Source organism: Equus quagga, chromosome 3, assembly GCF_021613505.1.
Source record: "Equus quagga isolate Etosha38 chromosome 3, UCLA_HA_Equagga_1.0, whole genome shotgun sequence".
Taxonomy (NCBI): Eukaryota; Metazoa; Chordata; class Mammalia; order Perissodactyla; family Equidae; genus Equus; species Equus quagga.
In genome coordinates, this window is record NC_060269.1 from 2,218,911 (window position 1) to 2,245,228 (window position 26,318).

At 40.2% G+C, this 26,318-nt stretch overlaps 2 protein-coding genes across 5 annotated transcripts in view; one reads left to right on the top strand and one right to left on the bottom strand.

Annotated features, from left to right (window-relative positions):
- The window catches only part of AIMP1 (aminoacyl tRNA synthetase complex interacting multifunctional protein 1), a 41,044-nt gene extending 21,897 nt beyond the window's left edge, over positions 1–19,147 (top strand). The window contains exons 7-11 of one of the 4 annotated variants that reach the window (XR_006887947.1): positions 4,576–4,798; positions 5,693–5,802; positions 8,709–8,877; positions 16,639–16,796; positions 17,009–19,147. Coding sequence is in view for 1 of the 4 variants with exons in the window: in XM_046656541.1 (XP_046512497.1) it covers positions 4,576–4,742 (167 nt within the window). In the remaining 3 variants the exon portion in view is untranslated. Of the gene's footprint in view, positions 1–4,575; positions 5,475–5,692; positions 5,803–8,708; positions 8,878–16,638; positions 16,797–17,008 lie in introns of those variants that run through there. The other 3 variants (XR_006887949.1, XR_006887948.1, XM_046656541.1) reach the window with 3 other exon arrangements.
- Positions 16,787–24,569, bottom strand: GIMD1 (GIMAP family P-loop NTPase domain containing 1). The gene is given in 3 exon segments (XM_046656543.1): positions 16,787–17,052; positions 24,169–24,508; positions 24,510–24,569. Coding segments are annotated over 3 exon segments (666 nt in total).
- Between the last annotated feature and the right edge of the window lie 1,749 nt (positions 24,570–26,318).

A 26,318-nucleotide genomic window follows, 5' to 3' on the forward strand; every position in this document is an offset into this window, starting at 1 on the left:
TGACAGGAACTCCATTCTCCTCACTTCTTATTTTCTCACACATCTTCTTCAGAAAACTCTAGTGGCTGTACCTTCTGAACATATCTAGAATAATTCTCATCACCACCACCACCACCACTTTGGTCCTGGTGCCAACATCTCTTACCTGGATAATTGCAAAGCCTCCTGAGTGATCTGCTTTTGCCCTTCGTCTGTTTTCGGTTATGGCACACAGAGTGATCTGGGTCAGACTGTGTTACAAACTCTGCTCAGAGCTGTTCAAAAGCTTTCCATTGGACCCAGCGTCCGAGCCCCGTCCTTCCAGCAGCCTCCTGTTGTCTCACACACTCCAGTGCTTCCTCTGTCCCTCCAGTTGAGCCACTGGCTCTTTTCCCAGGTGGCTACATGGCCTGTTCTCTCATCCTATTCAGATCTTTCAAGTGTCATCTTCTTTGTTTCATTTTTCTCCAAAACACTTATCATCATCTAATATACATTATTTATTGCCTGCCCACACAGAAATATAAGTATCATGAAACCAAGATTTTTGTATTATTCACTGCTGTATTTCTAGCATCTGGAAAAATGCCTGGCATGGACTAGGAGCTCAATAAATGGATTAATGAATAAATAGAAAGAAATGTACTAGTAAAATGTGTAAAAAAAAAAAAAAAAACCAAACCAGTATTGGGAGGGCAGACCTGAGTATCTGCCTATATTATTGCCAAGATCGTTCCTATCCAACCACCAAACCACTTTTCTGTATTGGTTAGTTTTGTTAAATTAATTGACCGTATTTACAAAGTTATACTTTAGTTTTTATACCACAAATGTGGCGATAGTTAGAATTATAGTTCAACAACTCAGTTAATCAAACGTGAAACAATTAACTAGTGCTAGACTTTTTGTGGCTATGGCAGGTGTCACTGAGAAACTGATGGTCAGTCAGCATTCTTTGTAAAAGAGTGGCCTAATTAAAACGAAGCTTCTGGTTCTTACTTGAACTTGTGAGTGCCTGGAACTCTGGAATTTGCATTTATTACTTTTGTAGGTTTTAAATGCTGAGAAAAGGTGATCACAGTTTTTACATCTGTACAAACTCCTCTCTGACCAGTTCCCATTCCCTGTGTGTTCCGTTTAGAATGAGTTGGCCTAAAATAATTTCTGAATGATTTGTTCTCTTATGATACATGTAACCATTTCCAAATGGTGATTATTGGCACGTGTTTAGCATTTTCGGAGGCTCTGCAGTTTTAAGAACTTTTATTAATATCATAATTTACCTTCTTTGGATAGTTGTGCCAAAAAAACAAAAGAAAGAAAAGAAAATTAGGAAAATAAGATTTAGAGGAAGGACAAAACACACAGGAATCATGAAACACTTCTTTGGAAAATATAGTTCATTAAAAAAAGTTATTTGAGGGGGCCGGCCCTGTGGCCGAGTGGTTAAGTTTGCATGCTCCGCTGCCGTGGCCCAGGATTTCACCGGTTCGAATCCTGGACGTGGCCATGGCACCACTCATCAGTCCACGTTGAGGCGGCGTCCCATATGCCACAACTAGAAGGACCTGCAACCAAGATATACAACTATGTACCGGGGGGATTTGGAGAGATAAAGCAGGAAAACAAAAAAAAAAGATTGGCAACAGTTGTTAGCTCAGGTGCAAATCTTTAAAAAAAAAAAAGTTATTTGAAATGACAGGTGTGTTTTTCATAGCAAGTGATTCAAGCTTTTGTTTCGAACTAGCTCTGTACCCTACCAAATAGTATGACGTTGAGAAACATTCCAGTGAGAAGGTTAGCACTGCAACCAAGACTTTCCAGCTCTGAGTGTATTCAGTGATCACAAGGGGACAGGTTTTGACAGTAATCTCACTAGCTTAGTTGTCTGGATCCTTGTTTCATTTATTGATTTGTTAAGTCTTGCAGCTGCATTCAGAGTTGAGGTGCTGAGTCTGGTGTGTGAAAAGCAGCAGTCAGCTTTGGAGGTTCCTCTTCCTAGTTTCTAGTTTATTTTTGGTTCAGGTCTTTGTTCCTTGAAAATTATGACAGTCTTAATGTAAAACTTTAGAACTTCTAGATCTTGGCTCCACAAGTGCTGGGAGACCTGGGAACCTTTCTGAGCCTCAGCTTTTTCATTTCTAGGAAGGGGTTTCTAGAGGCATCTATCTCATGGAGGTTTTGTGAGGTTTAACTTTTGAAACACTTAGCTACCTGCCTGGTATTTTAAATAACTTTTGTGCCTCAATTTCCTCGTCTGTAAAATGAGAGTAGTGGATAGTATTTGTTCGTGTTCTGAGAGGATTAAATGAGTAAATGGACGAAAGCACCTAGTGCAGGGGCAGGCACGTAGCAAGCACTACTTGTGTAGTGCTTCACTGTTATGTGTCGTGAAGATTGTTGTTTCTATACGTCACTGTCTTCCTAGATCTGAGAAGCTTAATTTTGTGCTGCACCACAGCTTTTTGTACTTGGGGCTTATATCTGCATTCAGCAAGAATTTACCCACACAGTTTAGACTCGTGAAAAGAAGCTTTTACACAGATCTGGGATGCTCTGCTTCTTGAATTAATTATCAGTTTGGCAACATCTTTTGGGGGGGATTCAGGTTTAGTATTCAGGCCTCCTCAAACAGTATCTCTGCCTCTAACTTTTCAGAATTCTGGAATGCCCATTTTCCTACATCCTCTGGGCACATGCAAAGTAGGATTATGCTTAGACTAAGGAATGGTTTAGAAAGAAAAATTAAAAATCTTGTAGGTATTTTATATATTGGGTTTTTTTCTCTTCTGTTTGTTAGTTTCCGTGTTGTCCAACCAAGTGAACTTAAAGGAGTAAGAAAAATCCTCATCTTTTATACTAGTCAGTCTTTCAATTTTAATTTCATTGCATATTATTCTACTGTAGATACATCGTTCAATTAACTATTCTGTCATCTCTGAAAACCTACATATCAGAGGACAATTTTGTATGTTCTTGCCAGTTTCTTGGCAGTTTCTGAAGAGCTAATAAAGAACAAAACCACCATGGCCAACCAATTTGTTCAGTGTTGTTATTATATATATATACATTACATGTGTGAGTAGAGAATAAACACCAGCTTAGATAGATGTAATCAGAATATAGACTATAATTAGTTCTAGTAATGTTTAAAACATTCTTTTTAAAGTAATTCTAAGAGATTTCAACTTGGGAGTCACTTAAAAAAAGATATAGAAAGTTCTATTTCTATCATTATTGAATTATACCTTAGTAATATTCTTTTTGTTACCTCCAAGAAAATCATTTTCCATTCGAAGCTAACACTTAGAGATACGTTACTTTTCTTATTGTTTCTTGAACTGATTCTTCGTTCCAAATGTTATTGAACGTCCCCGGCTACTAGAATGATGTTGAATTAATGTTACTTCCTTATTCATTAAGTAGAGGGATTGCTTGCTGTACCCGTGGTCTTTAAGTCTAGACCAGATACATTCTACAGTGTGTTTGTCTTTTATTGATTGTAAACTTTAGAAGGTGAGTTACTATAAAGAGAGGGGATGGGGTATTATCTACATGTAAGAGCATTATTTGTTTCGTGTCTAAAGTGTAGTTTATCAGGAGGCAAGGTTCTGTGCTCATAGAACAAGGGCTTGGGTGCTGAATCCTGGCTTCACTTGTTGATTGTGTGACTTTGAGCAATTTATCTTCTCTGAGCCCCAGTTTCTTTATATTTAAAGAGTCAGTGTTGTTGTGTGTATTGCATGCAACAACAAATATTCCTGGTACTTAGAAAATACTAGTCCTTGTCTCCTTACTACCCCTTTCTGTCTCTCCATCTCACCAAATGGAGTGAACAACAGATATTACCCAAAGTAGTTACATTTAGCTAAATAATCCCAGCATTTAAACCATTCTCCAGTATTGATAAGAAATCTTCAAGCACTATAGCAGCAATCTAGTCATTTATTTTGTGTGTTGAAACACATAGTACAGCATAAGCTGCTTTTGCCACGTGTGAAAATATAACACATCAAGTTATGCTGTCGTCTCTTCACAGTTTTTCTTTATGTGTAGTGATAAAATGAGTATCATATTTTTGTTTCAATAATTTGAGGAATAAATTCATTGAATTATATTACCTACAAAAATATTTATTGTAAGAGTAAGAAATAATGTCTAACATTTGGAAGGAAATGACAAAATATTTTATTTTATTTTACTAATCAAGAACATATGGGGGCTGGGCCCATGGCCGAGTGGTTACGTTTGCACGCTCCGCTGCAGGCGGCCCAGAGTTTCGTTGGTTCGAATCCTGGGCGCAGACATGGCACTGCTCATCAAGCCATGCTGAGGCGGCATCCCACATCCCACAACTAGAAGGACCCACAATGAAGAATATACAACTATGTACTGGGGGGCTTTGGGGAGAAAAAGGAAAAAAATAAAATCTTTAAAAAAAAAAAAGGAATATAAACTACGGGCATAAAAATAAGGTAAATGTTAAAATTCTGATCAAGTCTAAAGATCAGAAAGTGCTGCCAAGGTAATTCACTAGAAATCTCTCCGGACAATTTATTTAATATGTTAATGATGTATTTTGTTTTTCCCCAACAGGAGAGCCTGACAAGGAGCTGAATCCTAAGAAGAAGATTTGGGAGCAGATCCAGCCTGATCTTTACACTAATGATGAGTGTGTGGCTACATACAAAGGAGCTCCCTTTGAGGTGAAAGGGAAGGGAGTGTGCAGGGCTCAGACTATGAGCAACAGTGGAATAAGATAAAACGCTTCAGTTACTGAAGTACACTGGAGAAAACTAACAACAATAAAGAGAAATAGGTTTGTCACTTGTACCTAAAATGTAGCTGGCTCATTTTTGTCTTATTTCTCTTCTAGACTTGACTAGTGTTTTACCTGGTATCTGTTGTTTTCATTTGATTGGGGAAACACTGCATTTTCACCTATGGTTTTTGATCCTTTATAATGTAGGGAGGAAATTGCCTTTGTTTTGTGATGATTTACTTTTTAGTGGGAATGTTGGTTGGCAGGTTGTTTTTTCTTTATACACTTAGATAACTTGAACTAGGTTAACATTTAGTTTCTTATTTGTAGGCACATGGTGCATGAAATTTCAAGCCCCTGGATTTTTAGTATATTGTGTATCTATATTATAAATGTCCTCTCCTTTTCAAAATTGGCAAGTTAGAATTTTTGTCAGGCTTGTTAACTGTTCATATTGTAATAATATTGAAAATGACCAACTGTTGATTCTAGAGAGCCGAAACTCATAAAGCTAGGAGACGTGGCACTTGAATGTTGCTGCTATTGCTTGCCAAAGTAACCCAGACTTGTATACTTAAGGTGACTTTTTTAAAGACTGGAATTTCCAACTGTGTATTGAACTTTTTCTTTCCATTTAGCAAAATAATTAGTAATAAATTTTGACCAACTCTAAAGAATAAAGACAATTCAAAGTGTTGCCAATGTAGTTTCTAATAAATTGACCATGAAAGCAGCAGTCTATTTTTTTTATTCTGGCTGACTTATAAAGATTCTTTGGGTACCTAATAAAGATTATTTATAGCTTATTATCTTTAGAAGAGTATTTAAGATTGATATATTTTACTTTTTCATTTACCACCATACTGACAATATATTAAAAGAAATTATAGCCAAAAACTTAACATACATATGCATTAAGGTGTCAAATGCCTGTTTTCACTCATCTTGCAGATATTGTGGGAACAATGAAAATTAACTTAGGAACTATGAGCTTCAAGTTCACCACCTTTGAGATGTTGACTGATGATCTGGGCTCCCAAAAAAGAAATGCATCAGTGGAGGTAGGAGTATAGATATTGTTTAAAAGAAAAATCACACATGATACTCTAGCACTATAGCTGTTTATAGCCTCCAAAAAGGAGAGGCAAAACCAGAAATTTCCAAACACGCTGCATGCAGCATCGTAAAAAGTATAAAGTTCATTTATTTAAGTCTATGGAGTTCTGGTAGGCCAGGATATGATACCATCATAGAAGTTTTATCTTCTTTCTGAAAAACTGATGTTAACAGACTATCATTAACTTCTGTTGATAACTAAACACAAATTTCAAAAGTTATTTTGTATCTGAGATACGTTACTCTTGTGAATAAAGACTGTGAAGTCTTCTGTGATTCTGTATTTTCTAATTTTCCCCAATTATATTAAATTTCCTTAAATAATTTTAACATGATTTAAAGAATGTTTCAGCTACTTGGGTAGTTGAAATATTTATTCCAAATTTTTCAAGTTACATGAAAGCATTAATCAGATTATCAATGTAGGGCCATTTAGTCTTTGTTTTTACAGAAAACTTAATTCTGTTTTATTTGTATTGCTGGGATCAAAGAGCTCTTAGAGAATCAACAAAAAAGAAAGGCATAGTTAGCAAACTGGACATAACCCTCTGGCTTCTGACTGGTTTTCAGCCTTTTAAGGACTTCAGTAGTAGGGCATGGAGTTAGGTCACAGGCTAAATGGCTGGTGCCCCTTGGCATCTATGACCCTCCCCCAAGATACTTTCTTCATGCAAGGGTCTTACAGGGAATGTTGGGAGTACTAAGTTTTCTTATTTTTAGAAATTCCAGGGGTTGGCACAGTGGCACAGAGGTTAAGTTTGCACATCCCGCTTCAACTGCCCAGGGTTTGCCGGTTCGCATCCCAGGTGCAGACCTACGCACTGCTTGTCAAACCATGCTGTGGCAGGCGTCCCACATATAAAATAGAGGAAAATGGGCATGGATGTTGGCTCGGGGCCAGTTTTCCTCAGCAAAAAAGAGGAGGATTGGCAGCAGATGTTAGCTCAGGGCTAATCTTCCTCAAAAAAAAAAAAAAAAAAAAGCCATGTGTGTTATTCTTTTGAGATGAGTCATTTTCAGGACATGGTGATTTTAATACAAAATTGGAAGTTTTTTCCCTGCCTTGCTTCTCCTAAGAACATTCAGTACTCTACGGATACAAAAACATTAAGTGCCCACCAAACAGATAATTGGTTGTTGCTTTTCTAAAATATGTAAATTCCCATTTAGACTATTTACAGAATATTCAAGGTAACTCATAGGAGTTTAATAAGAAGCATGTCGGCAAGATAGAGGGTGTGGGTAGGGCCTCATAGAGCAAGTAAGTTTAACCGGATCCCAGAGTCTGGGTCTTAGCTTTGCAGGTCCAAAAGCCTGCATCTGTAGATGACTCTCAGAGATGCTAAGAAATCCAAAGAGCTTGGTAGTTTTGGTTGTGAAGCCAGGTTACCAGGGTTGATTGCTGGCTCTACAGTTAAAGGCCTGTGTGACCCTGGGCAACTGTTTAGCCTCTCTATACTTATTTCCCTCATCTGTGGATTGTGAAGCTTGTGTGAGTCAGTACCCACAGACGACTTAGAGTAATGCCTGCCTGGAATATAAAAGATGCATATTGTGTTGATACCAGTTTATGATAAGGATGTTCCTCTCCAGAAACTAGTGTTCCTGTCTCTGCTCTCCCCTTTCCTGCTATCACTTTTCCTGAGAATTGAATCCTTGTTCAGAAGATTACTTGGTACTTATGAATTGAACAGAGTAGCTTAAGGAATATTTCCTACCGGGTGTGGCCCTGTCTTTCAGCAGACCTGATTGTTTCTCTATGCCAGAGGTATCTCTTCCCTCATTACAGATGTTCATTACTGAAACTTTCCTCACTCCCTGCTTTCCCACTGAAATCCATTTTTTGGATATTTAGATGTTGGCCAGCCCTGTTCATTAATGCCCTTTCACTGGCTTAGTATATTACTTATAAAGTTTCAAATAGTTTTGCAGTTTTCTTAGGCTAGGAAGATAGTAGTACTTCTCACTGTGGTGTGTTAGTGTCACATAAATAGAAGCAGTCATAGCTTCATGTTCTTGATGGATGGGGGAGCATCTTGCTGTTGCTTATCACGGGCAGTAAAGGAGCATGAATATACCTCCACAGTTTCCCTGGGAAACTAGGTTGTGCCTTTAAAAATATAAAATACCAGAAGTGTACAATATTAGCTGTGTACTTTAGCTACATGAATTGTGACACAAGTCCTGGTTCTAAGTGCTGTGAAAACTAAAACTTAATCACCAAGATACAAAATAAAAACTAGGGAGGCAAGTTAATGTAACTCAGTTAACAATAGCATTGAAGACTGCTGTCTTGTGAAGAAAGCTTTGCCCTCCAAAATTTTAGTTAAGGAGTAACTATGCCCTTCTCTGACAAAAGTTGGGGGGATATATCAATAATATCTGTCTCCTGTCATGGATTTTATTACGGAATTATTTTAAGCTTCTTAATGCTTTATAGCTAACAAAGTACTTTCACACGTCTTCTGAATTTCTTAAATCCCTAGAGGTGGACCAGCCATTTTACCTCCAAAAATCAACAGAAAAGTTAAATGCCTGTGCTGAGGTCTAGCTAGCTGAAGCCTAGATCTTTCAGTTTGCACTAATGCTGTGCCCTTCTCCACAGCAGTACCCTTTCCTCTCCGGTAACTACGTGAGTCATGTGTTATTCGAATAAGAGGTTTAGCTTTGGTTAAACTGTAGGGAAGGATAGTGATGAATAAAAACCCCTAAACTGTAGTCATTCATATAAAGAGATGAGAGTAGCTCCTCCTTTAGAGAAGCATTTAAGAGATTCTAAAGAGAGAGATCATTAAACACTCCTTGGAGTGATTACAAAGAGAATTTAGCAAATTTTTTCTTTTTGTTACAGAGGTTCTTAGGAAGAATCACTTGGCAAAACCAGGCTGCTACTGGCAGCAGTTGCCTTCTGAAGACCATGAGCCTTGACTCTTGCAGGCGTGCGCTGTTGTTGAGGGCACTCGTCCTGCCGCGACAGTTGGTACCAAAGCCAACCTATGAGGGAAGCCACTGTGCTGCAGGTAGATAAGAGAGCAAGTGAGATTTAAACCAGGAGCAGCTCTTTATAGTTGTAGCCCCTTTGCAGTACTGCTTGGAGGATAACTCCAAAATTTGCAATAATAATGAAAAGAAGGATAGTTGCTGCTCGCTAATATGCCTCTATGCAAAATTGGATCTTCAGATACCAACTTGTTGGAAAAGAGTTAGTGACTTACACATTCTTGCTTGTTGCATTTTTTGTAGTTATGGTTTTTCCTTTGGATAATTCTTGGCAGAGATAATTCATAGGGGTATAACTCCAAAAAAATTTGGAGAAAGGACCCAGAACAATGCAATCATTGTTGGTTTGAAACTGAGCCACCTGGAATTTCAGAGTGTGAATTAATTATTGTATATTATATTTTTCAGCTTTATGTATTCCCTTATTTCTTTTTTCCTTTCCCTTCCATACTCCCACCGCCCCCCCGCAACACACACTATTCCAAGTTCTCTGGATTTTTGAGTGAAATGTGTGTGTAAGTGTTAGTTTATGTCTTCATCAACATCATTTCCTATCTGGCAGGCTATTGTCCTTAGCAACAGCAGCAGAAACAAGCCCAGGGCTCAGTAATTGCAAGAAAAAAGAATAATCCTTTTTCATGAAGGGGCTAATATTCTTCTTGCCTTTCCCTTTGCTACATAGTACCTACAAAATTGTTCAAATAGCAATTATTAATGTCTGTTCATTTCTACAATGGCATTCGTATGACAGCCTTCATATCAAGGCTGCTCTGACCAGAGTTTTAAATTTGTTTTTGTAAATTGCCTCATTAGAATATCATACATCCCAGGAGATAAATGCTCTCAAGATATGCATCCACTTAACTTTTCAACCCTAAGATTACATATTTGGCTGATACTTGTTAATTTAAAACCCACTCAACTTTTCACACCTGGGGAATTTGGAAAGAACAGTGCAGGAGTCATCCAAAATCAACACCACAATTTGATTTCTCTTTGAAAAAGATTAATGAAAAATGCAAACTAAAAGTCACTTTCAATAAGTTTATCAAAAGAGAATGATTTTGGTAGAAATAACTTTTTTCTGTAACCTTCAGTTTTCATATGACAGGATAACATTTTCTCTTAAAACAGCACATGCATTGAAAACAAAAACTTGAGTGCTTGTGAAGAGAGACTTATTTTTTAGGTTGGTTTTTTTCTGAGGAAGATTAGCCCTGAGCTAACATCTGCCACCAATCCTCCTCTTTTTGCTGAGCAAGGCTGGCCCTGAGCTAACATCTGTGCTCTGAGCTAACATCCCTGCCCATCTTCCTCTATTTTATATGTGGGATGCCTACCACAGCATGGCTTGCCAAGCAGTGCCATGTCTACACCCTGGATTTGAACTGGCAAACCCTGGGCCGCCAAAGCAGAACGTGCACTCTTAACTGCTGTCCACCGGGCCGGCCTTGGAAAATCTAGTTTAAACTGGGGAGTTAGGGAAGACATCTGAGATGATGATTGATTAAGGAAGGATGAGTGGGAATTAATCTGATGAACAATGGGCGAGGAGGGAGAAATCTAAGTCCCAAGACAGGAATGAGCTTGTATCTGAGAAAGGCCTGAAAAATGGGGGAATGGCATTGATGCAGGCTCGGTGAGTCAAGGAGGTGAAAGAAAGATTTCTTGGACTCTCAAGGTCTGGTAGTAGTGCTCCTTTATTCAGAGAATAGCATGGAGTAGCGTAGGGACAGGACCCATGGGCAGTAAAGAGCTGCAAACATGGGTTGAGGGTAGGGCTAAATTTCGAGACTTAGTTTTTAAATAAAGTTTGAGCGAGAATCCGGGAAATAGCAATGCAATTTAAAAACATTAGCCTTTTTGTAAAAGAATCGTGATGTGCCTGAAAATCAATACAACAGAAATCTAAGCAAATGCTTTATTAAAAAAGGCAGAGTCTAGATAAATATAACTAAAAAAAAAGTCTGAAATTGCTAGTCAAGGTCACATATCTAGAAGAATAAGCCTGTAGGGTCAGAGCTGGAGAGCATTGAGGTGAATCACTCATGCCTCGGATGGGACATGCGGCTGAGACTTAACCCCAGCTGCACACAAATACCAAGTATACTATCTTCCCATCCTCTCAGATGTTCAAAGCACTTTCAAGATAGAAAGTGTGTAGAGATTTTTGTCTTCTGGGGGAGAATAGCATACAGGTTGGGCATCTGGAGGGACGTGAGGGAAGATTGCAAATTACAGACTCTATTAGGAAAGGTAGCAGAATACCAAAGGTGAAGTTTCTGGACAGCCTTTAATTTACCTAGAGCCAGTTCTGGTCATGTGGTTCTTTTGTTGCAAGTTGTAATTATCTCCAGTAATGGAGACTGTTCAGTGGACACACACTTACTGTCATCCAGAAAAAGCAGAACGACCCCACATCAGGCGGAGCACAGCAGTCAGATGTTCACTTCAGTGCCTCCCCAATTCTTATGATCCAACCACCCCGTTACCAACGAACAGATGATCTCCCTGCATCCACTGTGCTGATTATTACGAGGGCTAGGATTGCTATTGCAGAGTAGCACGTGGGAGACCGTGTCTGGAATTTAATGCCTCTTGGATATTATGCTAGAATTCAGAGTATATTAGGAAAACACACTAACTAGAAAGATGAGGGAAGAGGAAAAAAGGAAACAGTGGTGAGGAATGGACCTTCTAATGTTTGTATTATAGTTAAAAGAGATAGCGATAAATTGTCAGGAATGTTCAATGTAAATGGTAAGAAAGGACTTCTGAAACAGAAGGGCAATCTATAAAGGGAGACTTGAATTAAATAATTAACTGTCTTAGCAAAATCTGGTAGTGTGGGGAAAGGAAAAGCATCCCAAAACCCTCTCCCTAGGGAGGACGGGGAAGGAGAAAAGGAAATGGGGAAATAATGGAAGTGTTCCAAAGGTCTTTTCATAGTCTGGGGGTGGGAAGGGGGGACGATGCCCCGGGGAAAGAAAGAAACAGTTGTTACCTGGTGTCTAACAATAGGAGAGAAGCGCATACTTGATTCTGAATTCAGGAAGGAGGAAATAATCCTCAGTGGGTGTGAACTAGAGTAGAACTTCCAGATTATCAAGGAGAAAAACCGAATTAATAGCAACTTTATCTAATCAGCAAAACTAAGGAAAAGAAAAATGCAAGAAATATAGTAATATAAAATAAATAATAAACATAAAGTAAGATGGAGAAACATCTTGTATGCTTGCATGGAAAGATTTAATATCACAAAATATCATTTGTCATAAACATACACACTACAAAAGAAGGTTTTTTTTAGAAATTAGAAAATACATATAAATGAATGCCTGAGAGTAGCCAGAAAATATTTTGAAAAAAGGAAAACAAGGGAAATTTGTCCTCCTAGATATCAAGGAATGATATAAAACCATTTTAATTAAATCCTTGTGGTATTGACAATAATATAAATAAAATAGATAATGGAAAAGAATTAAGAATCCAGAACAGGGGCTGGGCCAGTGGCCAAGTGGTTAAGTTCACACCCTCTGCTTCAGTAGCCCAGGGTTTCGCCGGTTCAGTTTCTGGGCGCAGACATGGTACCGCTTGTCAGGCCATGCTGAGGCGGCTTCCCACATAGCACAGCCAGAGGCACTCACAGTTAGAATATGCAACTATGTGCTGGGGGTGCTTTGGGGAGAAGAAGAAGAAAAAAAAAAGATTGGCAACAGATGTTAGCTCAGGTACCAATCTTTAAAAAAAAGCAAAATCCAGAATAGATCCAGAAATAGATAAAGGAGATATATATCTGTATATCTATGTATCTGCCTCTGTCTGTATATCTACCTTTCTTGTGTAGGAAAAGGATGGATTATTTAATAAATAGAGCAAATATAGTTGGTTACCCACCTGAAAGGAAATGAAACTAAAACCCTATCAAGTATCCTGTACATAGAAATATATAACTAGGGGCCTGCCCGGTGGCGCAGCAGTTTAGTTCACACGTTCCACTTCTCGGCAGCCCGGGGTTTGCCGGTTCGGATACTGGGTGCGGGACATGGCACTGCTTGGCAAGCCATGCTGTGGTAGACATCCCACGTATGAAGTCAAGGAAGATGGGCACAGATGTTAGCTCAGGGCCAGTCTTCTTCAGTGAAAAGAGGAGGATTGGCAGCAGTTAGCTCAGGGCTAATCTTCCTCAAAAAAAAAAGAAAAGAAATATATAACTATAAAAAATTCACATACTTAGTCTGGCACAAGTTACCATAAAGTTAAAGGATAAATAATAGAATTGAAAACCACTTGCAATGTGAAGGACAGATAGAGGGCTAATATCTATAATATACATAGAGCTTTTCCAGTTTGCCAAGCAGGAGGAAAAAATACTCAATGACACTTGTTAAAGATGGCAAGGCAGGCTTTAGTCAGGACCATCGAGATAAGTTTAGGGGGCCACTGCAATGGGATTTTACAGTGAGGGAGGGAGGTTGGGCTCACCTCTGAAAACAGCATGGGCATGTGGGAACTTACAGCCAAGGAGCTTGGAGGGGCAAGGAGGTGGAGTGGATGGAAAGTTACTAAGAGGAAACGTCAAAGGTCAGGAGGAGTCTGGTTAAACCGAACTGGCAGGATCTTGCTGAAAACAGGCCAGGATAACCAGGCATCACCTGGGGATGGTGGAAGATGAGGAACCTGAGCAGATACTGAGGGTGGAGGAGTCTTGCTAAAACTAGATTTTACAACAAAGTGCACAGATGGGCCTAGGAGAAGGTTCAGGAGCCTGACTAAACTTTTGGTCAAGCAAAGAATCATCGTGAGAAGTAATCCAAAAAAAATGGCAAAAAGGATTAAGAATGTGAAGAGGCAATTTATAGAAGAGCAAATCTAAATGACCAACCTGCGTATAAAAAGATTCTCCAATTCAGTGAAAGTCTAGGAAGTACAAATTAAAGTAACAGTAAGATGATTTTACATTTATTGACTGGTGTTAGCACTGGGTGTTAACGCCAATTGATGACGAGAATATAGGGAAAGGGTACTCAAAGGTTGTTGAAAATAGTTTGTTAGAACATGTATGGAAAGAAATTGGATAAGATAAAATTAAAGTGTACATATACTTCAACCCAGAAATCCCCCTCTTGGAAATGTAACTTACAGAAAAAAAATCCATGTTCAATAAAAATACATGTACAAGAATAGTTGTTGGAGCCTGGCTTTGGGTGGCATAAACCTGGAATGCACATCATCATCAGAGTGTTGCATATATAGCATGAAATGTTGTGCAGTCTTGAAAGGGGGTGAATTTAAGCCAAGTGAAGAATTTGTATGAGATGGTGTTAAGTGCATAAAAAAGACGCTATGGAGAGTATAATATGAAAGTGTTTTTAAAAAGATAAGAACCCTATGTCTCTTTGTGTGTATGTACTCTGTGTGATTGTTTATGTGTATATATGTACTCTGTGTGTGTGCAGTTGTTTTTGTGTATATATGTACTCTGTGTGTGATTATGTGTATAAATGTACTCAGTGTGTGTGATTATGTGTACATATGTACTGCATGTGTGTGCGATTATGTGTATATATATGTACTCTGTGTGCAGTTGTTTTTGTGTGTATATGTACTCTGTGTGTGATTGTTTATGTGTGTATATGTACTCTGCGATTACGTGTATATATATATGTACTCTGTGTGTGTGGTTATGTGTATATATGTACTCTGTGTGTGGTTATGTGTATATGTACTCTGTGTGTGTGTGGTTATGTGTATATATGTACTCTGTGTGTGTGTGGTTACGTATATATATGTACTCCATGTGTTTGTGATTGTTCAGACATGAAGAAAATACAAATGGTGCACACCACGCTTTTTGTTCACGTGAGTTATCTATAGTGGGCTGATTTGCATGAAGAGGAGAGGTGGAAGGAGGAGAGAGGTAAAGGTGTACCATAAAGCAAAATGAGACTACTAAAAGTCGAATATGTATTATGATCACTTTTAGGGACTTATGTAATATTTATATATTTGTATAATATATATATCTGTAAATCTAAAAATAACAAGTAATGCAGGGAAGAACATCACAGAAGTCTTCCTCTTTGAAGCTAGGGGCACCTTTCCGCTATTAATCATTAACACCAGGCCAGCCTCAGGGATCTTGAATCCGTAATGTTCTGCACAACGCATCTTTCCTGAAACTCACTAGTATTTGTGTTCTGGAAGCGTAAGCTGACATCACATGAATGAAGAGTCTAAAGGACTCAAAACGTGAAGTTTCCGCTCTCCTCTTCACCAGTCACTGCAGTTTCCACTTCTCAGCCTCAGATTTCTTCCTCTGTCACCAAGCCACCAATCCCTGGGGAAGTATCAATTCCTACTTAACTCCCAAACTCAGCCCCATTGTTGAGGCTCCCACTTCACAATCCTGGACCCACAATGGCAGAAGGGGGCCATGCAAAGAAATAAAGAAAAATTTTGTTTCAAGTTGGAATTTGTATTATGGTTTCCCATAGAAACATTTTATAAATTTTGTTAAAGGCTTTCTAATACAATTTCTGTTAGAGTTCAGGTAGTATTAGGCATTGTCAGCTTTTGAGGACGTCTGGGAGAATAACCACCAGCTGTAATCCCGTTTCTAATGGAAAATACAGTGTATTGCACACAAAAGAAACAACTTACAAATTAACTTTGTGGAAATAAGCTGTTTGTAAATTGGGGACGATCTTAGTGAAAGAATTTTATAAACTGTAAAGCTCACGTACAAATGTTAAACAGGAGTGTGATCCGACTTCAACTTGGTGGTGGACGTGGCTGTTGTGGTGGACTAGAGTCATCTTCCTTTGATGCCCCCACTGCCTGTGAGAGCATCCTGGTCCCCTGTCCTAGCCAGAGTGAGCAGCCTTCCCCGTCCAGAGCCTCCTCTGCAGTCCAGCTTGCTTCAGACTCAGTTATCACAGTTGTGATGCTCGTTTCTGCAGCTGGACTCACCTCTGAGTTTTTACCTGTATTTCCAGCCTAAATTGGAACCACAGATTATAAGAAGGTGGAAAAGAAAGTGAACATTTATTGAGCATCTACCGCGTGCCAAGTTGTGTAATCATTACAATAACTATGAAGTAGGTATTCCCAGTGAGGAATGGGCTTTCACAAGCTTCAGTAATTTTCCTCGCCTAGTATCAAGTAAGAAGTGGAGCTAGTTTTTAAAATATGGATAATAATTTATTCATTTTTAAGTTTTATTTAAGTGTAACATATACACTAAACAGTTCACAAATCAGAAGTGTTTGTTGTTGACTTTTCACAAAGTGAACACACTGTGTAACCAGCCTCCAGATCAGAAAGCAGAAGCCACCCTGTGCGTGCTTTCACTCACTGTCCCCTCCTCGAGGTAACCGCTCTTCCGACTCCCGCACTTGACAGTAGAGTAGTTTAGATTACGTTAGTTTTGATTGTGGGAATCGTAGTGTATGTACTCCTCCATGTCTGGGTCTGTCGTTCAGCACTACGTCTGGGCAATTCACTGGCCCTGTTACATGCGGTTGTAGTTTGCTCATTCTCATCACTGTACTGTTCCACTGTGTGGATGTACCACAGTCTGCTTATCCATTCTACTGTTAATGGACATTTAGGTGATTTCCAGCTTTTAGCTATCATGAGCAGTACTGCTGTGAACATTCTTGTACATATATCTTTTAGTGCACAAACGTACACATTTCTGTTGGATATGTACTTAGGACTGTAATTGCCATGTCATAGAATTTGCATTAGAAATCTTGAATCTTTTATGTTCTTTTAAGTGCCAAACAGTTTTCCAAAGTGGTTACACCAGTGACACTCACCAGCAGCCTACGGGAATTCGACAGTCCACAGCCTCGCTGACAGAGACACCTTTGAAAACAGGTTTCTGACTCTAAAAGCCAATGCTCTTTTCCTTTCATCTAAACTTTATTTAAAGGTAAGAGCTTGGTGACAGTTTTCTCTTATAAATTCCATGATTCTTTCTAAGATTTTTATTCTTTGTTTATTAAGTGAGTTTCCTTTTTTATACTGGAAAATATATCTGTGCTGAACAGAATTCAGTAGAGTTAGCAGGGTTTCGGAGGCCTCATGTAAGTATTCGCCTTCACTGAACCCAGCCTCTTCTGTTTTTTCTGCATGGGTGAAAAGAATGGCAGTGTAATTCTTCCAAGCATGTCCCAAAAGTTCCTGAAGGAGAGAAGAAGTTCAATGGCTATTTGCCTTGGAGTATATTCCTCAAAAATGACCAAAGGAGTTATCGCCCAACATAGGACCATCAACAGATCTGTATGTCATTATGTTTCTAAAAGCTGTTACATGTAATGGGAAGTGAAGGTGGGATCAAATAATGTAAGCAAATGGAGAGAGCTGGGGGAACTTTCTAAAAAAAGGCTTTAGTTGTCCATTTTATTTTGCTGTTGTAATTCATGTATATACAACCTCAAAACTACATATTATCAATGCTGCATATTGATACTGATATAATTACATTTACAACGTTTGGCAGTCATTTATATTTGCCTGTCGGCCTGAATCTGTTGGAACCACTGAATTCCTTTAAGACGGAGGACCTTGGCCAAGGGAATTGTCATATCATTTTTGTAGGAGTGTTGTGTTATCATCATTATCAAAAGCATTTTCTAAGGATTTATAATTACATAATCTGGTTACAATCTATTGATTACTCAGATGGCATGTAATGGAAAAGCTTAGATCAAAATACATTTGGTGATTTGGAACAACTACAAAATAGTACTGTGATTTGCATCCTCTTCACCTCACATGCCTAGAATCAAACCCAGTTTATTGGATGACTTCCTCTAATGTGGTTGAGAAACACTGAAGGCACCTCAGAACTGACTTTATTTAGAAATAAGGTCATTGCAGTTGTAATTAGTTAAGATAAGGTCATAGGGTGGGCCTTTAATCCAATATGACTGGTGTCCTTATAAAACAGCGAAATTTGGACAAAGACATGAATACAGGGAGAATGCCATGTGAACATAAAGACGGCCGTCCACAAGCCAAGGAGAGAATCCTTGGACAGATCCTTCACTCATAGCCCTCAGAAGGAACCAACCCTGCTAACGTTATTTCAGACTTCTAGCCTCCAGAACTGAGAGACAATAAATTTCTGTTGCGTAAGCCACCCAGTTAGTGGTACTTTGTTTCGGCAGCCCTATCAAATTAATAAAAATGGTAGAAAAAGTTAATAAAGTGTTAAATATATCAGACTAGGTCGTGGAAATAAAAAGATTCCTGGGGGGCCTGGCCTGGTGGCATGGTGGTTATGTTGGCAGGCTCTATTTCTGCCGCCCAGTATTTGCCGGTTTGGATCCTGGGTGCGGATCTAGCACTGCTTATCAAGCCACACTGTGGCAGGTGTCCCACATATAAAGTAGAGGAAGATAGCACAGATGTTAGCTCAAGGCCAGTCTTCCTCAGCGAAAAAAGAGGATTGGTGGTAGATGTTAGCTCAGGGCTAATCCTCCTCCTCCTGAAAAAAAAACATTGCTGGGCCATTTACAGCAGAATCACTTGGGATGCTTGGTAAAAATGCATCAGAATCTTTAGGGATGAAGCCTGGGAATTAGAATTTTAAAAACCACTCTAGGTGGTTATTACTGCTGCAAATGTTTATTGAAGGTCTACTTTGTTCCAGGGACAGAGTGGACAAGACAGGTACATTTCCTGTTTATGTCTAGTGGAGATTCCTGTGTCCTAACTAAACTTAGAGACGGGGAAGAGGGAGGGCCAGACAGGAAAGCATCCTTTCAATTTGTTGTAATTGCTCGTGTGGTGATAGAAAATATATTGGAGCTACAGAGGCTGACATTTAGCCTGGTTTTGGGTGGGGGTAAAGGGTGGGGTCAGGAAAAGTTTCTGGCATGTGATGACGTCTTGAGCATAGGTATTGACACGGGAATTGTAGGGCAGTAAAGACCTACCAAGTAAAGAGAGTGATTGAGCATTATTGGGGACTGGGTAGTCTTGGGGTTTTAGTCTATACAAATACAACTATTGATCCCTCATCACGCGTCTCTGGAAACTTCTCAAGTTTAGAGCCGGACCTATTATTCACCCAGTACATTATTGAAGTGTTCATATTGATTGTCATAATGAAATGTTTAATACAAGTTATTAAATAGCTACCACCCTTAACCTCTTGAGTACGACTCCCAGACCTGGCCTGTGGGTATTGGTTGATGCATAAGCCATATTTGTCAGTAAATATTTTTAAAACATCACCATAACAAAAATTCATGCTAAATAAACTGTTTGGCTCAAGTGGTTGTTTCCTGAGTTATATATTATAACATAGAATTCTTCTCTTGCTGGGTTAGTACTTATTGCATTAAATGGTATAACTTTCACAGTGTGTGTTCAGTTCCTGTTTTCTGTATTGTAATATTAAAATGTTCCCTCTTTGTCTCCACCAGACATTTCCTATACTTTGCACCATAATATCATTCAGGGAAAATAAGTTAAAGCACCCAAGGATAATGGATTTGTAAGCTCGACACCACTTACGAGTCCATGTATTCAGCCACTGGGAAGTTCTTACATGTTGATAATTATTTATGAAAAGATGCTCATGCCCTAAACTGTGAGAGAAATTGCACTTTTGAATTACTGCCAAAAATAGAAGGGAATGGTTGATTTAGCTTATAATCTTTAGATTGATTTCTGGCTGGAAAATAGTTGAATATTTGAAAGTAGTGTCACTTGGTGTATAGTCATCATGTTAGTGGCCAAACACGTTCTCTGTGGACCCAGAGCAAGAATAGTCACAGTTGATTGATACCTCACATAAAAATCGAGAGCAAGATAAGTTAATGTAAGTTATCTGGTGTTAATAATTTAAATATACTACTAAGCTGGAAGGAAATTTTACAATCAATCATGAATTGTTTGGTTTCAGAGTGCTAATGGGTATGAGGCCATCTAGTCCTTTTGGGACAACTAGTTAGGATATAAACTTTGTTTTCCAGGAATTATGTTCATTTTCCCAGGACCTCACCAGCCCTGCCCCATTTGTTTGTGGTTGATGAAATCATAGCATCTGGACTTTTTAGGGGGAAACTTTTAAAAAAGCCAACTATTACATCAACTGAGAAAAAATTATCATGAAACAGGAGGACAATAAGGACCATTCTTTATATTTTGTGCTATTCCCTTACTCTCATCCCACTTAAAGCACCACATTTTCCTTCTCAGAGAGCCAAAGCTGAATGATAAGACCTCGTCAGATCAGATTCAGAGGATATTCAACCTTAGAGATCATCTGTCCGAATCGCCTTATTTTACAGATGAGGATATGGGGGCCTTGTGATATTAAACGGCTTGGCCAAAGCCGCACAGCCGATTGTTGGCAGGCCTGGGCCTGTAACAGAGGTCCCCTGACTGCCAGGCCATATCCTTCCTGCTAAACTGGGCTTCTCAGTTTAACCTTACTAAGCCAGTGAATTTTCTTCCCCGATTTTCTTCTAAATTAATAAGGAAGTTCTTAGAGTTATAAATCAGGGCTGTGTAATTTTGATTTCACTCTTACTTTCTTCTGAAGCCTATCAAGATAATCCCAAAGAAGGCTACAAATAATATGTCTTAATTTTAGGATAAGATAAATGCTATCAATAAAATCAAAATGAGCATAGCTAACGCTTATTGTGCACTTGCCATGTGCCAGTGTCTGAGTTAATTTACTATTATGTTAATATGACATTAATCCCAAATGTAACCCAGTAAAGTAGACACTGTTATCTTCCCAATTTACCATTGAAGAGATAAGTTTAGAGAAGTTAGTTGCCCAAGGTTGCAAAGCAAGCAAGTGGCTCCAGAGCAACTTGAACAGACATATGACTTACTCCGGCCCCCCACACTCTAACCTCTGTAACATCCAGTAGTTCATTCAAACAAGTCCTCGTCATAGCCTGGGTAGTGACAACAACAATGAAAACCGTAATAATAACGGTAATTTTCTGTGAACCTACTATAAGTCAGGCACAATGCCAGGCACATTACATTTATTAAATATAACCTTCTGAACTTTCTAACATAGATAAAATTATCCCTGTGTTATAACTGAGGAACCGAAGCCAAGGAAGTCTTAGTAACATTTGTAGTCATATGCCTAGAATTGTAGCAAGGCTTATTTTTCAACTAAATTTTGTGGAACCACTAAGCCCATGATCTTTGGTATTTTCAGGCCTGGAATTGGCTTTTCTGAGTCTTTTGTATACACACTCAACTGTGACATCAACAGTCAAGTTATTCATTCTAAATCAGGAATACCTGCTTGAAGCCTGACTGTTACAGTAATGGTACATGATACCATGATGGTGGAAGGATACAGACTTTACCCAGTTCCTGGATTCAATTCCTAGTGCAGTTTGGTTGCTTGGTAGCCCTTGCCTTAGGGTGACTTTATTACATCTGCTCTTATCCATTATTCATGAATTTTTAAAAAATATTCAAATGATATTCAGACGAATCATTCCCTTTATTTCCCAATTTTGGGGAGATGACTCACTGACATCTCCACCATCTTGCTGTAAATTAATGAAGACCTAACACAAATCAAGAAAAAGGGAGTGTTTGGGGAGATGTTCCAGTTGTCGCAGCTGGCAGCCTATAACCCCTCTGTAAAGTTTTAGAGCACAAACTGAGAGAGAGATTTATTGAGACAACAGGGAGGTGCAGGAAAGAAGAGGTCACTCCTCTGGCATCGGCCTGCAGAGTCCTTCCATGGCAGACATCAGTGCCCCAGAAAGGGGGAAGGAAAAGGGAGAAGGCAGCAGATGTTCTAGTCCCCATTTTGCATGAGTCAGGAAGAAAAAAATTGCAGGGTGTGTCTGGAACCAGAGGACCTTAACTCCTTGCTCCTCCCTAACAGCTGCTGGTCTTGTTGAATATTCAGACATTGTGCAGCTTCTCCAGTCTGTGAGCACACCCAGATGGCTGCCACCAGCATCTGAGGCACCTTCCGGAAGAAGGTCGCAAACACCAGTCTGTGCTCGGACGACCTTCAACCAGAGATCCTGGTGGAAGCCAGACCAGGACTGCAGTGTCTTTCAAGGGTCGTGGGCCCCTCTGAGGACTACGAAGTCTTGGCTGCTGAGTTCTGGGAGACAGAAGTTCTTTATTCTCTAAAGAAATATTCTGGATCTGAGTTGTGCCCTCGCCCATCTGTCTCCCCTCCGCCTCCAACTCCTGAACTGGACGCTGCCGTAAGGAGGAGGCATCAGAGAAGCAGGCTGTATGCAGAGGCAGTTAGGAGCTCAGAGGCATGCGAGAGTCGAATTCACTTGTGCAAGAGAAGTTAGGGGCTTGCAAGATCATTCTACATCCTCAAACTGCAGCAGTCTATTCTCAAAATACAGGTCTTTTAAAATACCCTTTTGACTCAGCATAGAGAAACATGGGGAGACACATGGAAAGAGTCAGGTTAGTTTTTGACAAATATTTGTTTATGCATTTACTAAACTACATCCATCTATAGCTTAAGCTAAATGTTTATTTAATAGCAGCTTTAAGTGAATCTTAAAAACTTTAAAAATTACACTGATGGAATGGCTGCAGATTCCCCCACTTGATTTCTACCAGAAATATCGTTTGAACTGCGGGCTCTAATAGTTTGGGGAGGTCTGTGGGCTTTCTTAGATTCCACATTGTTTCTTAATTGCAATCATCTCCTCTTCTTTGCTTTTGTACAGCATGTGCTTGATTTTTCAGGAGTTGGATTGTGAGGATTATTTTTTATACTCTTGTCACCGTAATTTTTTCTGCTAGTTCCTTGTGATTACACCTGACTTTTTTTTTCATTTTTAGAAACGTGCACAGTTACTGCACAACAAAATGTTTGTCATATAGAACAATCTTATGCCTTTATGAGTTAAAGAAAATAAAACTTTCTTTAAAGCGAAGTCCATTGGCTTTCTAAGTGTAACATCCTACGTCAGCATGATCAGAGATTGGACCAAAAGAAGCGTAGCATTTATACATATGCTTCTGGAATGAAGAATGCCTGCTCTTGTCTCTCCACGTAGTTTACCTGTGAACTTTCCGGTCAAGATGAGTTCTCTGAGCTCAGTGACTTAACAAGCCTACTGAGTAATACTAGTCAAGTCCACCAGTTAAATTTGAGTGGCCCAAGAAGAGAGAATGAAGAGACTGATTGGAATGCAGCGGTTGATGAGCAGCTCCCAGGAACTGTTGGTTGTCCCTGGGCCTTGCTTGTACACGTATGTGTACTGTATGCAGGCATGACTCCCTCCTCTCCTAGGTGTGGCCGTACCCAGGACCCCTCCCCTCTCCCCAGCTCCTCTCTGAGACTGGCTGAATAAGCCTCCAACTTAGCAACTCATAATAAATGAACAAACAGACAGGGATGGGCCACTAGGCAAAGGTGCCACGTCTTATTTGTATTCACCTGGGGTCCCTGTGCTCTTCTCATGGCTGGAACCCAGCAGTTACTGACCCTACAGATGATAAGGCAAGCAAAGCACCTGAATTTCCTGATTTCTTTCCTCTCCATAAAGCACAGGTCTCCCTGAATTTTGTCCATGACGTAGGTCTGAGAGAGGCCTCCTTCCCCTAGTCTAGTCACACCTTACACTACATGGCACTTAATGCATTGCCTTACACCTGTTTACCTGTTTGTCTCTTCTACACTGCAAGCTTTTGAAGGACAGGGATCATGTGACTCGCCCATCATTAAGCCCTTTCAGGTACTCAACACTGTGCTCACGCTGGAATCAGTGAATGAATGCCCAGTTGTTGGTGAACTAAGAGCTCGTCCCCTTGATGTTGAATGGATACAAGTCATTATTTCAGTTCAGTGGTTCTGAAACTTGACTGTTTTTAAGAATTATGTGGAAAGTTTATGCAAATCAGACATGCAGGCTCCACTCTTGAGATCCTCTTTAGTAGGGCCTGGATGAATCTGTGTTTTTAACACCAGCACAGTTGATTCTGATGCAGGTAGTCTGGGGACCACATTTTCAAATTTACTCAGGTTTATGGTTCTTAGGGGTTTGAGACTTAGTTAGCCTCTGAAGTTTAGGATCTCATGTTCTTTTTCTATGACCCAGTTGTAAAATGACTGACTGAATTCTTCTAAAGGAAATTGTAAAAATGACTCTTAGGGGGAAGATCAAGTAATTTTTACTGACTGTTTCTATGTGAGTAGCACTTGTTTTAAACATGCTTTAAACTACTCTTTTGACTAGTTTTTCATAGTTGTTGTTAGGGTAACATCCTTCAAATGGGAATAATGGCATTAGTGTAATCGCCTCTTTGTGTTATCTGGACCATCTGGACAGGGGAAGATGCTTCCTCTTCAGAGAAAGGCACATCTGCTCTCTGGACCAGCAGTGCGAGATGGAGACCCTCTTGCCCGTAGTGATGTGCCAGGGCCTCCTTGACCTCCTATGTCACACGCCTCTTGCTCAGCCTGCTGTGCGGATAACCTGGAGTGTCCAGCACCTGGACCTGCAGGGTCACCTCTTGCCCCTCTCGATGCATGAAGCTGTGGAGGTGACCACTGCGGCCCAGACTACAGTCTTTGGTCACAGAACACAGAGCAAAGCCACTATGGAAGTCAGTGCTTCCCAGAAGAACGTTCCTGGCAAAACTTTTTCCACTCTGAGTGGGAAGTGCCACTCATGCCAAAGAGGGCCACATTGACGATCATCCTGCTGGAGTCCGTCATAGCTGCTGATGAACGGAGGCTCAGCATAAGCAGTCAGACCTCTGTGCTCCCCCACTGCAAGCCTTCTCACCTGGACTGGAGCGTGCCACATCTTACCTGTGATGTGCTTTCCCCTCAGTCATAGGGACTGAAGCTGGAGGAATGCCCACTGAAGTGGAGATGCCCCAGTGCAGACAGAAGACTGAAGTAACAGTAGTAGTTTGCAGTGAGAGAGGAGAGAGAAGTCAAGTACAGATCAGGAAGGAAGGAGAAGGAAGCAATAATTGCAGGAAAATGGAGAAAAAAAAAAGCCCAAATTACATGAAGATAAGGGAAACCATGTTTAGGAGGAATGTGTTAAGTCATCAAGGTGATGGGTGAGTTGGTTTAGGAATGGGTGCTGAGGTTTCTGAGTTCAGGACAAAGCTAGCAGCAGTGTTTGATATTATTCACTCTTGGAGAAGTAGGGGTTGAACAGTGGAAGAGAAAGCCCTTGCTGGATTTTAAACAACATCCCCACCTCCCGACCCCTGAATACACAAGTGGCACCTGCAAAAAATTGTCTTTCTTGACTTCCTGCATGCTTCTCTTCTATGAAACGAATAATGTTAAAGAAGACTTCTGTTTCTGTTTACTAAAAATATTTTTTTACGAGTATGCAACATTCTGATGGAAATAAGAGCTACTTATGATTCCTGTTATGAGATAATTGGTAAATCATCCCCATGGTCCACTATAGTAAAGTACTGGCACTTTAATAAAGAAAGTGAAGCCCAACACGTTGTGCCACCTGGTTAGGATAGAGAACCTTGGGAGACTGTTTCATTTACGACACTTCTAAAATATAATTAATCTTTTGTGCAGAACATAAGCCCCTTATAACATTCTAAGGTCATCAATCATTTTCATTAGATTGATAAGACAGAGCTACTGGCCAGTTGCCAAACGTGCTCAATCTGCTGATTCAGAAATAGAGACACTTGATATTGCACATTTATTATTTTTGCTTATAACTTATACTTCTATTATACAGTTTTATGTACCTCTGGCCTTTTCTGTCCTCTCATGACCCTCACCCAATCTCCCCAGACTCTAATATGAACACCTGGAGGGAAGTCCCACCCCCATACAAAAGACAGTCATTTTTGGGGTCCCTCAAGGTGACCCCAGCTCACCCAGTTCTTTCAGCTGTGTCAGCTGCACTACAGTCACCTGGGTTTCTTTTTACTCCTCAAATATGTAATTAAAAAAATTAATTATGGAATCCCAATCCATTTACTGTACGTCACGTAGCTTTTCCAATCGTAAAAATGCTCTCTCCACAAAGACTTCCCTGGAGCTGGCACAGTTGTTCTTTGGTATGAACTTGAACCTTCTGACGGTGTCGCCGTGCCGCGCTGGGACCGGGACTGTGTGCTGTGACGGTGTCGCCGTGCCGCGTCGGGACAGGGACTGTGTGCTGTGACGGTGTTGCCGTGCCGCGCCGGGACCGGGACTGTGCTGTGACGGTGTCACCGTGCCGTGCCCGGGACTGTGTGCTGTGACGGTGTCGCCGTGCCGTGCCTGGGACTGTGTGCTGTGACGGTGTCGCCGTGCCGCGCCGGGACCGGGACTGTGTGCTGTGACGGTGTCGCCGTGCTGTGCCGGGACTGGGACTGGGCACTGTGACGGTGTTGCTGTGCCACGCCGGGACCGGGACTGTGTGCTGTGACGGTGTTGCTGTGCCGTGCCGTGCCCGGGACTGTGTGCTGTGACGGTGTCGCCGTGCCG